The sequence below is a fragment of the Sciurus carolinensis genome, chromosome 15, assembly GCF_902686445.1.
Source record: "Sciurus carolinensis chromosome 15, mSciCar1.2, whole genome shotgun sequence".
In the NCBI taxonomy this organism is placed as follows: domain Eukaryota; kingdom Metazoa; phylum Chordata; class Mammalia; order Rodentia; family Sciuridae; genus Sciurus; species Sciurus carolinensis.
Window position 1 is genome coordinate 46,142,479 of NC_062227.1, and position 16,063 is coordinate 46,158,541.

General features: G+C 37.3%; 1 protein-coding gene across 5 annotated transcripts in view; it reads left to right on the forward strand.

The window, feature by feature from the left end:
- Kiaa1328 (KIAA1328 ortholog) overlaps nt 1–15,440 on the forward strand; it is a 286,260-nt gene extending 270,820 nt beyond the window's left edge. For all 5 annotated transcript variants that reach the window (XM_047526442.1, XM_047526441.1, XM_047526445.1 and 2 more), the window contains one exon: nt 12,871–15,440. In XM_047526442.1, coding sequence (XP_047382398.1) covers nt 12,871–13,078 — 208 coding nt within the window. In that variant the 3' untranslated portion in view covers nt 13,079–15,440. The remainder of the gene's footprint in view (nt 1–12,870) is intronic.
- Nucleotides 15,441–16,063: the final 623 nt, after the last annotated feature.

Here is a 16,063-nt window from a genome sequence, read left to right on the forward strand (position 1 = left end):
AAATTTTTCTGAGTGAGAAAATAATCCCTTTCAACTACTCTTAGTGACCATTGAATAGCCTTGAAAATTAACTTTTGCTTTAGTCTTAATAATGTTTCTTAGTGAATTCAGCCTAAAATTGTAAGGCACAGCACTTGTACTGTGATAGTCAATTTTAATGACAACTAACCTTATCTGAATCACAAATAGTTTCAGGCTGTTTTATGTACTTTCCTTGTTGTCAAAAGTTTAAACAAAAAGTGTGACTTCCAATTCTCCACAAACTGGCAACAGATATATTCTCTGAGCTCAAACTACATTTTTGGGTCCTGAATATAAGTACAAAGGAAATTTCTCTATTACAAATTCTGCTTCACTGTGTAATTGAGAAACTTCAACCTAACTATCCATTGAAAGTGATTAATTTGCAATTTAATCACAAACTAACAGGAATGTCAGCAGAAAAAGACAGTAGAACTCTACATATGCTCACCTAAAACATATTTGACACTACCTGTTCTGTGTGAAAAGATGTTTTTCACAGATACAATATATAAACCTCTTTTTATACTTCAACATTAACAGGTGAACATTTTCAATTGAGATAGCAATGATAATTAACTTTGAACCCCAGATAAGTGAAATGTTCTCCCCACACCCCCCAAAATTTCCATCTTTCTCAGGCTTGAATTTTTAATATATGTACTCAATTATTATTCTTTTTAAATTTTTGTCAACAAAAATGTGTGGAATATATTCCTTCTTTAATTAATTATACATATCCTTTCATGAATTTTGCCTTTTGTCCAGCAAAACCTAAAATATTTCCTATTAGGTGTTTTATTAAAATTTTTTAGAAATTCTGATTCCCATTCTTAGTTCTCAGAGACTTTGAGAAATGAGATATAGGATTGATCTCTGCCCAGGGTCCATACTGTCTACTGGGTGGGACACCTGTAGGACTGCTCCAAATACCCTGCAAATACTTTGAAAATTTAACTGTTCTGATAACAGTGCCTCACAGAAAACAGGTTGAAATTGACCAATTCTGATTGAATTCCAGCTATAACAATAACACACACAACAAAATCAACATTCTTCTTGAATTTAAATAAAACCCAGCGTCTCATAACATAATATTAAAAATGTCCAGGATACAGTCCACAGTTGCTCAGCATATGTATAATATTGAACATCTCAACTTACAAGGAAAAATATAATCAGTAGATGCCAAACCAGAGAAGCCAGAAATACTGAAATTATCAGACAACTTTAAAGCAATTCTCATAACTAAGTTTCATGAAGTAAGGGCAAACACTCTTTAAATTACATCAACAAAGTCTCAGCATAGTAATAGAAGATGTAAAGAAGAAACAAATGTTCATTTTAGAACCAAAAACATAAAATAACTGAAATAAAAATTTATTGGATGGGCTCAGTAGCAAAGTAGGAATGACAGAGAAAAGAGTCAATAAATATGTAAATAAATCAATAGAGAGTACCCACTCTGAATAATAAAAAGGAAAATTGGAAAAAAGAAACAAAATCCCAGGGACCTGTGAAAGAATATCAGAAAGAGTTTTAAGTAGAAAAAAAAAAAATACTAAGAGAAAATTTCTCACATCTGGTGAAAGAAGATTCAAGAAGTTCGGCAAGTCCAAACAAGATAAACTCAAGAGGCTCTTTCCATGGGGCATCCAAGATGGCGGACTAGAGGGTGACTGCATTTTCAGTCGCTCCAGAACCCAGGATTCAAGAAGGGGAGGCATTGAGAGACTCGGACTAAAATAGAGCCACGGGTGTCTCCCCCACCGGGTGAAGCTCAGCCTGGACGGCAGGCCACGGATAGGGGCGGCTTAAGAGCTAGAGTCTTCCCCAGGTAGACCTGCACACTCCGGCGGTGGGCTCCTCCCACACAGCCAGCTGCTCAGAGCAGGCCCCTCAGTGAGAGCCTTTCCAGACAGAGCCAGCTCCAAGCCCTGGAACCAGTAGCGGGCTAGGGGCAGCTTTCTTCGGAAGCACTGCATTATCAAGTTCCTCCAAGACTTCAGGCTACTGAAGGCTGGGAGGTGATACACTGGAAATCTACAGGGACACTATAAGCCAATAGAGGAAATCTGCAATATCTCAGAGTCCCACTGACATCTGACCAATATGAGAAAACAAGGGAAGAAAATGTCCCAAACAAACCTAGATACTATATCAATAAAACCCAATGACAGCACAGCAGAAGAAATGTCAGAAAGGGAGTTCAGAATGTATATAATTAAAATAATCAGGGAAGCAAATGAGGAGACGAAAGAGCAAATGCAGGCATTGAAGGAGGAGATGAAAGAAAAATGCAGGCATTAAATGATCACACCAATCAACAGTTAAAAGACCAAATACGGGAAGCAAGAGATCATTTCAATAAAGAGTTAGAGATATTAAAAAAAAAAAAAATAGAAATCCTTGAAATGAAGGAAACAATAAACCAAGTTAAAACTCCATAGAAAGCATAACCAATAGGATAGAACACCTGGAAGACAGAACCTCAGACATTGAAGACAAAATATTTAATCTTGAAAGCAAAGTTGGCGAAACAGAGAAGATGGTAAGAAATCAGGAACAGAATCTACAAGAATTATGGGATATCATGAAAAGGCCAAATTTAAGAATTATTGGGATTGAGGAAGGCTTAGAGAAACAAACCAAAGGAATGAACAATCTATTCAATGAAATAATATCAGAAAATTTCCCAAATCTGAAGAATGAAATGGAAAACTAAGTACAAGAGGCTTATAGAACTCCAAATATACAAAATTACAACAGACCCACACCAAGGCACATTATTATGAAAATACCTAACATACAAAATAAAGACAGAACTTTAAAGGCCGCAAGAGAAAAGAATCAAATTACATTCAGGGGGAAACCAATAAGAATATCAGCAGATTTTTCAATCCAGACCCTAAAAGCTAGAAGGGCCTGGAACAACATTTACCAAGCCCTGAAAGAAAACAGATACCAACCAAGAATCTTATACCCAGCAAAACTTACTTTCAGATATGACGATGAAAATAAGATCCTTCCATGATAAACAAAAGCTAAAGGAATTTACAAAAAGAAAGCCAGCATTACAGAACATTCTCAGCAAAATATTCCATGAGGAAGAGATGAAAAATAACGATGCAAATCAGCAATGGGAGGAACTAGCCTAAAGGAATAGCCAAATAAAGGAGAAACCAAATCATGTCAAAAACCAAAAATGAGTCAAATGACTGGGAATACAAATCATATCACAATAATAACCCTGAATGTTAATGGCCTGAACTCATCAATCAAAAGACATAGACTGGCAGATTGGATTAAAGAGAAAAATCCAACAATATGCTGCCTGCAAGAGACTCATCTCATAGAAAGAGATACCCATAGACTAAAGCTGAAAGGATGGGGAAAAACATACCATGCACATGGACACAGCAAAAAAGCTGGAGTATCCATCCTCACTTCAGATAATGTGGACTTCAAGCCAAAACTAGTCAGAAGGGATAAAGAAGGACATTACATACTGCTTAAGGGAAGCATAAATCAGCAAGACATAACAATCATAAACATCTATGCCCCAAACATTGCCTCATCCATGTACGTCAAACAAATCCTTCTCAATTCCAGAAATCAAATAGACCACAACACAATAATACTAGGCGATTTTAACACACCTCTCTCACCACTGGATAGATCTTCCAAACAAAAATTGAATAAAGAAACCATAGATCTCATTAACACAATCAACAATTTAGACTTAACCGACATATATAGAATATACCATCCAACAAAGAACGAATACACTTTCTTCTCAGCAGCACATGGATCCTTCTCTAAAATAGACCATATTTTATGCCACAAAGCTACTGTTAGCAAATACAAGAAGATAGAGATACTACCTTGTACTCTATCAGATCATAATGGATTAAAATTAGAAATAAATGACAGAATAAAAAACAGAAACTTCTCCAATACCTGGAGATTAAATAATACACTATTATATGATGAATGGATAACAGAAGACATCAGGAGGGAAATAAAAAAATTCTTAGAAGTAAACGAGAACAAATACACAGCATATCAAAATCTCTGGGACACTATGAAAGCAGTACTTAGAGGAAGATTTATTTCATGGGGCACATTCAACGAAAGAGGTAGAAATCAACAAATAAACGACTTAACACTACAGCTCAAAGCCCTAGAAAAAGAAGAACAGACCAACACCAAAAGTAGTAGAAGACAGGAAATAGTTAAAATCAGAGCCGAAATCAACGAAATTGAAATAAAAGAAACAATTGGAAAAATTAACAAAATAAATAGTTGGTTCTTTGAAAAAATAAACAAAATTGATAAACGCTTAGCAACACTAACAAAGAGAAAGAGGGAGAAAACTCAAATTACTAAAATTCGAAATGAACAAGGAAACATCACAACAGACACGAGTGAAATACAAAACAAATTAGAAGCTATTTCGAAAATCTATACTCCAACAAAACAGAAAACCTCGAAGACATCAACAAGTTTCCAGAGACATATGAATTACCTAAACTGAACGAGGAGGACATACACAACTTAAATAAATCAATTTCAAGCAATGAAATAGAAGAGGTCATCAAAAGCCTACCAACAAAGAAAAGTCCGGGACAGATGGTTCTCAGTCGAGTTCTACAAAACCTTTAAAGAAGAGCTCATTCCAATACTCCTCAAACTATTCCATGAAATAGAAGAGGAGGGAACCCTCCCAAACTTGTTCTGTGAAGCCAATATCACCCTGATACCTAAACCAGACAGAGACACATCGAGGAAAGAAAATTTCAGACCAATATCCTTAATGAACATCGACGCAAAAATTCTCAACAAAATTTTAGCAAATCGCATACAAAAACATATTAAAAAGATAGTACACCACGATCAAGTGGGTTTTATCCCAGGGATGCAAGGTTGGTTCAACATCCGGAAATCAATAAATGTCATTCACCATATCAACAGACTTAAAGTTAAGAATCACATGATTATTTCAATAGATGCAGAAAAAGCATTCGATAAAATATAGCATCCCTTCATGCTCAAAACACTAGAAAAAATTGGGGTAGTGGGAACATTCCTTAACATTATAAAGGCCATCTACGCTAAGCCCATGGCCAATATCATTCTAAATGGTGAAAAACTGAAAGCATTCCCCCTAAAAACTGGAACAAGGCAAGGATGCCCTCTTTCATCAATTCTATTCAACAACGTCCTTGAAACTCTAGCCAGAGCAATTAGACAAACCAACGAAATTAAAGGGATACAAATTGGAAAAGAAGAACTCGAACTATCCCTGTTCGCTGATGACATGATTATATATTTAGAGGAACCTGGAAATTCCACCAGAAAACTTTTAGAACTCAAAAGTGAATTCAGTAAAGTAGCAGGTTACAAGATCAATGCTCATAAATCCAATGCATTTTTATACATAAGTGATGAATCTTCAGAAAGAGAGATTAGGAAAACTACCCCATTCACAATATCATCGAAAAAAATAAAATACTTGAGAATCAATCTCACAAAAGAGGTGAAAGACCTCTACAATGAGAACTACAGAGCACTAAAGAAAGAAATTAAAGAAAACCTTAGAAGATGGAAAGATCTCCCATGTTCTTGGATAGGCAGAATTAATATTGTCAAAATGGCCATATTACCTAAAGTGCTATTCAGATTCAATGCAATTCCAATTAAAATCCCAATGATTTACCTTACAGAAATAGAGCAAGCAATTATGAAATTCATCTGGAAGAATAAAAAACCCAGAATAGTTAAAGCAATCCTCAGTAGAAAGAGCGAAGCAGGGGGTATCGCAATACCAGAACTTCAACTCTATTACAAAGCAATAGTAACAAAAAACGGCATGGTATTGGTACCAAAATAGACAGGTAGATCAATGGTACAGAATAGAGGACATGGACACAAACCCAAATAAATACAATTTTCTCATACTAGACAAAGGTTCCAAAAATATGCAATGGAGAAAAGATAGCCTCTTCAACAAATGGTGCTGGGAAAACTGGAAAACCATATGCAATAGAATGAAATTAAACCCCTATCTCTCACCCTACACAAAACTCAACTCAAAATGGATCAAGGACCTCGGAATCAGACCAGAGACCCTGCATCTTACGGAAGAAAAAGTAGGTCCAAACCTTCAACTTGTTGGCTTAGGATCAGACTTCCTTAACAGGACTCCCATAGCACAAGAAATAAAAGCAAGAATTAATAACTGGGATAGATTCAAACTAAAAAGCTTTCTCTCAGCAAAGGAAACTGTCAGTAATGTGAAGTGTGAGCCTACAGAGTGGGAGAATATCTTTGCCACTCATACTTCAGATAGAGCGCTAATTTCCAGAATCTATAAAGAACTCAAAAAAAAACTACACCAGTAATACAAATAATCCAATCAACAAATGGGCTAAGGAAATGAACAGACACTTCACAGAAGAAGATCTACAAGCAGTCAACAGATATATGAAAAAATGTTCAGCATCTCTAGTAATAAGCGAAATGCAAATCAGAACTACCCTAAGATTTCATCTCACCCCAATTAGAATGGCAATTATCAAGAACACAAGCAACAACAGGTGTTGGCGAGGATGTGGGGAAAAAGGTACACTCATACATTGCTGGTGGGGTTGCAAATTAGTGCAGCCACTGTGGAAAGCAGTTTGGAGATTCCTCAGAAAGCTTGGAATGGAACCACCATTTGACCCAGCTATCCCACTCCTTGGCCTATTACCCCAAGGACTTAAAATCAACATACTACAGAGATACAGCCACATCAATGTTCATTGCTGCTCAATTCACCACAGCCAGATTGTGGAACCAACCTAGATGTCCTTCAATTGATGAATGGATAAAGAAACTGTGGCATATATATACAATGGATTATTACTCTGCCATAAAGAATGATAAAATTATGGCATTTGCAGGCAAATGGATGAAATTGGAGAATATCATGCTAAGTGAAATAAGCCAATCTCTTTTAAGGACGAATGATCTCGCTGTTAAGCGGATGAGGACATATAATGGGGGTGGGAGGGGTTAGCGTTAGGGTTAGGGTTAGGGTTAGGTTTAGGGTTAGGGATAAGGAGGGTGGTAAGAATGGAGGAAGGAAGGACTGTATAGAGGGAAAAGAGGGGTGGGAGGCGTGGGGGGGAGGGAAAAAAATAACAGAATGAATCAAACAACATTGCCCTATGTAAATTTATGATTACACAAATGATATGCCTTGACTCCATGTACAAATAGAGAAACAACTTGTATCCCATTTGTTTACAATAATAAAAAAAAAGATAAACTCAAAAAAATTCTCTCCAAAATTCCTAATTAAACTTCTGAAAATTAGAAAGTAGAGAAAATACTGGAAGGTGCCAGAAAAAATTGACAGCACATAGAGAACAGTGATTTGAATGAGTGTGTATTTCTCATCAGAAACCTGGAGGAGTAGAATGATGTACAACACTCTTAAAGAGATAAAAGAACCATCAAACCAGTGAAAATACCTTTGAGGAATAAAGATAAATTAATTACATTCTCAGATAAAAAAAAAAAAACTAAAAGAATCCATCATTCAGCAGACCTGCTATAAAGAACTGTTGAACTGTCCATGTTCACAGACTAAATGATTATCTATATAGAAAATTCATGGACTTTACACGAAGCCTCTTAAAACTAAGGAAGTATAGAAGGGTTGCAGGATAAAAGGCCAGCACAAAAAAATGTGATTATGTTCCAGTATACCAACAGTGAACAACTGGAAAGTGAAATTGGTGTTAACGGTAGCATTTATGATATTTCCAAATAATTGAAACAGCCTACCTGTAGGTAGTTTCATTCATAATATCCATGAAAAGATTAAGAAAATTCCAAATAATAAACCTGAAAGAAATTTCTAGAACCTCACTGAAAATATATTTCCTAGACAAAGTGATTAAAAGAACATATATTTATTTCTTCTCTTTCCTGAGATACCAATAAAATGAGAGTAAATTTATATTATAAAAGGTAAAAACTCAAAAGAATAAAGAAAAGAGAAGGGTCATCAATAGACCAGAGATTTTACACATTTTTGGAAAAGGAAAATGAATGCAGTATTAGTAACTTATGAAGTAGGACAGAGGAAGATACTACATGGAGCTGAGAGAGGTATTCAGACAAAAAGGGATTGATCTCACAGAACTTTGGCAAGATTTGGGACTAGGGGAGCAACATGAACACTGGAAAGTAAGAATAAAACTAAAAACGGTACATGGTGAACATTTGATGCAAGAATTTTAAAACTCAGTATCTCCTCCACAGTTCCATATATGATATATTAGTCCCAGAAAGAAAATTAATTCTCTGGAAAAATTCAGTAGAGAAGGGAGGACTCAGGAATGTCATATATTTGAAAGGTGAGATGAAACTGATAAGACTGAAAATGGTATTAATTCAAAGTCTAGAAATGGAAAGCTTCACCTCTTTCCATGTTCCAGAAGTAGGCCACATCTCCTTCCCATGCAGAATACTGAAGAATTCTTCTCTGAAAACCTTAATGGTCCCAGAAGACGACCTCCACATATGATGGGTATATGCCCTTCATACACTGCTGGTGGGACTGTAAAGTGGTGTTATTTTGAAAATAATTTAGTAAGTAGTTACTTAAAAAGATTAAATATAGCCAGGCATGGTGGCTCATGCCTGTAATCTCAGCAGCTCAGGAGACTGAAGCAGGAGGATCAAGAGTTCAAAGCCAGTCTCAGCAATTTAGCAAGGTCCTAAGCAACTTAGCAAGACCCTGTCTCAAAAAAAAAAAAAAAAAAAAAAAAAAAAAAAAAAAAAAAAAAAAAAATTAAAAGGGCTGGGATATAGCTCAGTGGTTAAGTGTGCCTTGGGTTCAATCCTCAGTACCCCCCCAAAAAAATTTTTAAGATTAAATATAGAATTACTGTGTGACTCAGAATCCACCCTATCTGCCCAATAGAAATGAAAACATAAGTCCCTGCTAAACTTTGCATATGAATGTTCATAACAGCACTATGTACAGTAGCCAAAAGGTGTAAACAGCCCAATATCTATCATGTGATAAATAGATTTTTAAAATCCATACTGTGGAATATTGTTTGGAAACAAAAGGAATGAAGTACTGATACCTACTATAACATTGTGAACCATAAAAACATATGCTGAGTGAAAAAAGTCAGATATAAAAGACCATGTACTATATGGTTTCCTTTATATGAAATGTCCAGGCAAATCTTTGGAGAGAGTACATTAGTGATTGTCTAGGTCTGGGAATGGGAATAACTGTTAATGGGTACAGGGTTTCTTTGTGGGGGAGCAATAACACCTTCTAAACTTAGATTATGGTGATGAGTGCACCATTCTGGATAAATTAAACACCAGTGAGCTGCATACTTTAAATGGGTGTGCTTTTCTGTATGTATGTTTTACTTCAGTAAAACATTAAAGCTTATAAAGTAAAAGAGTGACCAGCAACATTGAATGTTGTAGAGGCATTATGTAAAATAAGGACTACAAAAAGTCCTTTGGATTTAGAAATGTAGAAGTCATTGTGAATTTGGCAATTTCAGTCTTACTGGAGTGGTAGAAGGTGGAGACCAGATGGGAATAAATTGAGAAGTGGTTTGGTCATGGAAAGAGAACTTCTTAAGTGTTCTTGGTTTTACAGTAAGCAGGAGAAGAGTGAAGGTTCTTCACTCTAATCAATACTAAAATGTTCCTAAGAAGTACAAATGGATTAAGTTCCTTACCTAAAAGAAGGATCACTTCCTTCACTATAAAAAGAGAAAAGGATGAGTGCTGAAAGACTTGAAACTTAATAGGGTGAAAACAATTTCTCTTTGATGGCCTCTATTTTCCCTGAAGTGGGGAGCAAGGCCATCTGTTTAGGATAGTGACAAGTGGAAATGAAGAAAACAAACAGCTGATTAAAGACATAGTTTGGTTAAAAAAAAAAAAAAAAAAAAGATGTTTAACACTCAAAGTTAATGTGGAGTACCTTTTGAGCATTGGCTGAACGGATAAGAGATATGGTTGATTAAGTTTCAAAAGACTTTTGGGCTTAACTAAGTACTATTCAATAGGAGATTGGTTAAATAGAGTAAAGTGTATTCAAAAGATGAAATAATCTGAAATCATTAAAAATAATGTAAAATATTGATATGGAAAAATGGTCCCAACATATTAAGTGAAAAAGTAGTTTATAGAAACTGTTAGAAGAAGAAATTTTGGATAGGCAATACTTTTCGTAATGTTAGAAATACATTATTAATTTCTCAAAAACGACTTGTCCAAAGATTTTAAAAGTTGCCTAGAAAGAAAGTACTAAAACTTAAGTCATGAGACCATTCATTTCTTTAACAAATGTGTAGCACCTGCCTTGCAGCAGACACCTTTCCTTCTCACTAGAGATAGTAGTAATAAACAAAATAATGACCCTACCCTTATGGAACCCACCATGCTAGTGAGGGAGATAGGCAATAAATTAATATTAAATAAATATTCGTATAATGATATATACACAACATTGTAAATAATATTGAGTGATATACAGAAAGTAAAATGCCATAAATCAGTAAAGTGACTATCAAGTGATAGTTACTTTGGATAAAGTGGCTAAGGAAGGCCTTCTTTGAAAAGGTGACATTTAAACAAAAACATTAACGGACAGAGAGAACAATCACAATTCAAAGGAATAGCCTAAACAGAAGGTACAACACATGCCAAGGCTCAGAGGTAAGAATCAAGGGTAATAGCAAGTTTTTAACCTGAGCAGTTAGATTGATGGACAGTGGAATTTGCAGAAAAAAAGAAGCATTTTGTTTAGCTTGAGAAACCTATTATATATCCAAGTAGAGATATCAGGTAGCAATTGAGTATGAATCTCAAAGTCAGGAGCAAAGTTGATGTTTACCTAGACATTTGGCAGTCATTGACCTGTAGATGTTAACAAAGGCCACAAGAGTAGACAGGATCACTAAGATATGAGAGCTAAGGATTGAGTCCTGGAACATTCCATCAATTAAAAGGCAAGAGAAGAGGAAGGTGTTGGTGATCTGGAATAGCAATCAGAGAAGGTGTCTACTGAAATCACAAAAAAGGGAGATGGGGAGGGGAACTCTGGTGTCATGGTTAGCTTCCCATGCAGTGCAGCCTATGGAACAGACCATGAAATCAGTAACTTATGTCCAGGTTATTCCCGTACGTCATCTTAGACTAGCCCTTTCTTAAGTTGGGAGCATGGAGCCAAGTCAAAGCAGCAAAGGCTACAGCCCTTGAGTTTTGTCACAGTATCTTCCTAACTCAGAGACAAAGACGACTAGAAAGAGCTCTAAGAAAGTAGAATTAATGCCACCACAGCCCAGTCCAGAATAGGACTGGTAGAGGAGACCAGATAAGCCTTTTGCTTATCACTATCTGTAATGAAGCTGTTGAAGTCAGCCTATGTGCCCAGGAAACTCATGAGGCTGGCCCTGTGAGGTACCAAGGCACCATAGTTAATGCCCATAGCTAAAATAGACCAGCGTTTCAAATAGTGTTATTTTATGGATCTGGATAAGTGATATATGCCCTAAATTATTCAAACATCAAACACTTCCAGCAAGGTAAGACCAAACTGATCAACATTATAGCCTCTTATCACGTCACTTCAATAAATTAAAGCACACTGCTCACAGCACACAGTCTGATAAAGAAACTGTTCTTTTCTGATGTTTAGTGCAAAGTTCCATAGGAATTCATTTTTATTTTCCTTTATGGTATTTATAATTCTTGTGTTACATTGGGTGATTTTCAAGTTTTGCTTTTTAAAATAAGGTTTTTTGCTTTTTAATATTGCAAGTTATTTAGTCTCTTCTGATAGTAAAAGTACTGTCATTGCACTTATTAATGAAATTAATTGTAAGGTAGAACTGAAATCTGAGCCCTGCCTACCACAAACTTTCTGAACAGTGTAATCCATGGTTGAATGTTGCTTCTAGAGAAATGGAATTTTTGTGATAACAGCAAGACATAAAGATAAGCATTTCTACTTTAGGGTAGATGAATTTTGGAGGAAATACAGTATAGTTACAACTAATTTTTAACTAAAATATAGTTGGAAACAACCACTTTCTTCTTTTACTTTTGCTGTGGTTGTATTTCTTATTAATCATGATGGAAAGATTGCAGACACACTAGTCTTGGGTTAAAAACCACTTGGCTCTGACAATGACTTGCTCTGTGACTCCATTTCATTTCTATCTCTGTGGACCTTGGTTTTCTAATCTATAAAATAAGAAAATTATTACAAATTATGTGGAAGACCCATTTCTCACATTGTAGGTATTGTGTTTGCCAATACCCATTTCCCTTCCCCTTTTTGTAGAAACATGACTGGTTCTGTCCAGTCAGATATGATAGGAAGCATTATTTCACCTCCAGGTGATCGAAAACCTACATACAGTTCCTCAGTCTCTCTGCCCTGCCAAGACAAAAGAGAAGCCCACATGTTTCAGGGGATAAAGCCACTGTCTGCCTGGACTTTCTTTTTAATAAGTGGTATCATTACTATTATCATGATTACTTTTCCCATTTGACAGTCTGTCTTAATAAGTTAGAGAGGAATGTTAGGGGTCAGCAGAAGAGCTTACAGACAGGCAACAGGGGCTTTATTCTTGAAGTCCTTCTGGTGTTTTCCTTCCCTGAATTCCCCCAAGGAGGCCTCTTGAACATGCACATGATTTGACCTGTGTAAGATGGGTTTGCCCTGGACAACCTACCTCTGCTGTGTTCTTATATTTAATGTTCTAATAGTCTGATCCTTTATTGACTGGGTTGTGTGTCTTACAGGTATGAAACATCTCTGTTGGATTTGGTTCAGTCTCTGAGCCCAAATTCTCCCAAACCTCATCTCCATGCCTCCAGAGAAACTGGGACCTGGAATCATAATACTTTTCGACTCAGTTCTCAAAAATCAACCTGGAAGAAGATGGGGGCACGCAGGACCCCTGAAGACCTGGAGGAGAATCAAATTCTGGAAGATATATTTTTCATTTGACTCCAAAGCATATGCTACAAAATATGTGGGTTTCTTCACCTACTGATCTTGGATGTTGAATTATTTGATTGCAAAGTATTGAATTTCTCCTCTCACAGGGTCCTCACTGTCATCTTGTTATATGTTGAATGTAGAAATTTTTCTAACAACCCAGGGTGTTTTGGATCAGACCAATCAGTAGAAACACACTAAAAGGAGGTAGGTCAGGGGACAGTATCTTTTCTAAGCCAAACAGAGTTTAGAAATTTAGGATACTTTCTACATGAGAAGACACCATTGCATAGTCCACATCATTTCAAGAGTATTCCCTTCTCAATCTTCTGCTAGAAAAGTTGGTTCTCTTTTTGTATGTGAGAAAATCTTTCCACTATAAGGTCCCTGAAATATAAAAGTAGCCCGTTGTAACATAAGAAATTTCAGAAAGACTTTTTTACCTTCATCCTTTTCTCTCACCAGTACCTCTGTCTAAGTATGGCCATTGAATTCTGAAGTTGGAGAAGCAACACTGGAGACCAAGTGTCAGTCAGTCTTAGTAGTCATCAGCCTGGTGGCTGCCCATCCTATTACCAAAAGTCTCAGTGAGCTACAACTTGTATTAATCCACCCAGCCAATCTGGAAAAAAAGCAGCATTAAGTCATATATTTACCTGGGGAAGTCAAGTGGACAGACAGGTCTGAAACACTTTTCTTCCAATGTTCAGGTACCCTTCCATTTTCCCAGGATGAATAAAAGGAAGCTCTAGGAATTTCCTGTTGACCCAAGTGTGAAGTTCATTTATAGTCCATCACTTGTGCTCTTGTGAACTTGCCATGGTTATATCTGAGGAAGATGGTACCAAAGGGAGAATGGCATCCAGCTGCTGCAGGCTTATTAGCTTCCTCTGGCCCTCCCTTGCCCTTTAAGAGGATGAAAGACCCCAGGTTGGACCAGGCCTTGCATGCGCTCAGTCTACAAAAGCCATGCTGAGCAGCCTCCTTGTCTGATTATAGCTACTCCCTTGAAAAGTTGAAAATCATTGCAGATTCCAATTTCCTGTTAAAGTTCACCCCTATAAAAGTAACCAAATCTGTCTTGTCCCATTTCAAAAAGCCTTTGGAATATTGAGCTTTCTTTGGTTGTGACAGGAATGGGTAGATGGGAAACTGAGAAACCCTCAGGCATTTTCTCAAAGTTAAGTTTTCAGAACTATCATTTCCCTTCCCCGGTGTCGCAACCAGTTCAAGTGTACCTTTCTCTGTTAGACCAGCCATAAACACAGTCACCTCATCTGGACACTGGTGTCCTTGCTGTTCTCTGCAGTGAGAGAATCCAGAAGGATCAAGGAAAGGATTATGATTTCTTTAAGAAATTTACTTATCTTTAGAAGAATCATAAACTGAAAAGACTTTTTTGAGTTGCATGCCAGTAACTGGAGTTTAATTGCTTCTTTACCTCCCCTGAATGGGCAACTTGAAGAAAAAAGATGAATTTTCAGGACAGCATCAATCAACACAGTTGTCTCTTATGCCACAGTCACCCACCAGTTGCTTTCCTCTATTCTGTGGACATTTGTTGGTGTTGATGTGAGCCATAGGGTGTGGCTTTGTATAGAATCTAGTGTCTTCATGACAAATTCAATAATATATGTTAACATTTTAATCTGATTTAAATCTCTTTGAGACATATATGCAGAGCCTTGAGGTTTGACCTATTTGCAAACTGTCCCACCGAGAGAAAGTCCAGAACAAAAGAACCTGCCCTCCTCCAGTTTGTCTCCCTATAGTGGCTGGTTGGGATTTGCTTTCCCAGCCTCTCGCTGTTTCCCCAAAGCAAGACTGGACACTTATTGAGGGTGCAACATGTAGTGCTGCAACATTGTCCACCATGCTGCCCACCACCTATGAGAGAAAAAACAATCAGTGTCTGTAAAATGGAAAAGGACAGAGCATGTCCCTTGAAACTCCCTAAGTAAGGCCCAGAGTGCTTGAGTTAGAAGTCAAAGTTAATCAAGGTAAAGCTTTTGCTGATGTCACTCTTCCGGGAGGCACATTTGTGTTGATCCAAACCTGATCCCCATAGTGGAATTTATCCAGAGCACCCCAAATGTCGTGAGGAGGGAGGAGCCCTCTCCCCTGTGGAGCCAGTCTTTTCATTTGGCCCTGCTTCTAGCACCAGGTTCATCCTGGAGATTTGTTGACCAAACACTGTGGGAAGGGGGAGAGCCCTAAAGGAGCAGAGCTGGGTGCAGTCTACTAAGGGAGGTAGAGGCCCTGTGGGACTCCTCTCAGCTCACACTTCATCCTCAACTCTGTGTGTTATTTTAATGTGGGCAAATGTTTATAAATATATGGAATTATAATTAATAAATTATCTCTATGGTTATTTTCCCCATGTGGTTTTGATACTCAATTGTACCCTTGAACATTCCTCATCAGATCAGTGGTCTATAGCTTGGTAGCAAGAGCTGAGCCCCAGATTACCAAAATATTTTCCTTGGTACTTGTTAAAGCAACAGGTGCTTGTAGTCAAGCAGAAGAAAGGAATCATGTACCATGTCATCCCACAGACACCAGGTCTCCTGTGGGTTCTGTGGTTGCTGGGATGAAAGATTGGATCTATATACATCCTCAGATTTCTTCTATGCACCTAGACCTGGCTCAGCAAGGAAGAAGTGCCACAGCACTTAGAGACAGGAGACATAGTCCTGCCTAAGTTGGCTTTAGGTGCTGGAAGAATGTGTGCAAGGGTTTGCTTGCCCGGAATGCCTGGTTCTGAGTTCATACTCATGGATTCTTTTGCTGAAGACCCTGTCGTGCCTCCTTCCCTCAGAGGCAGGTGGCAAGAGCAGAATCATCACTCAGCCAACTCTCAAGCTGAAAATGAAATAAGTGAAGTTTGCCCCTGTTGTCATAAAGTTACCCTTGAGTCTAGTGACAAAACCAGAGATGAGTGGAGTGATCTTAATCCTCAGAAAATGAATGACCTGGCAGCCAGAGGACCAACTC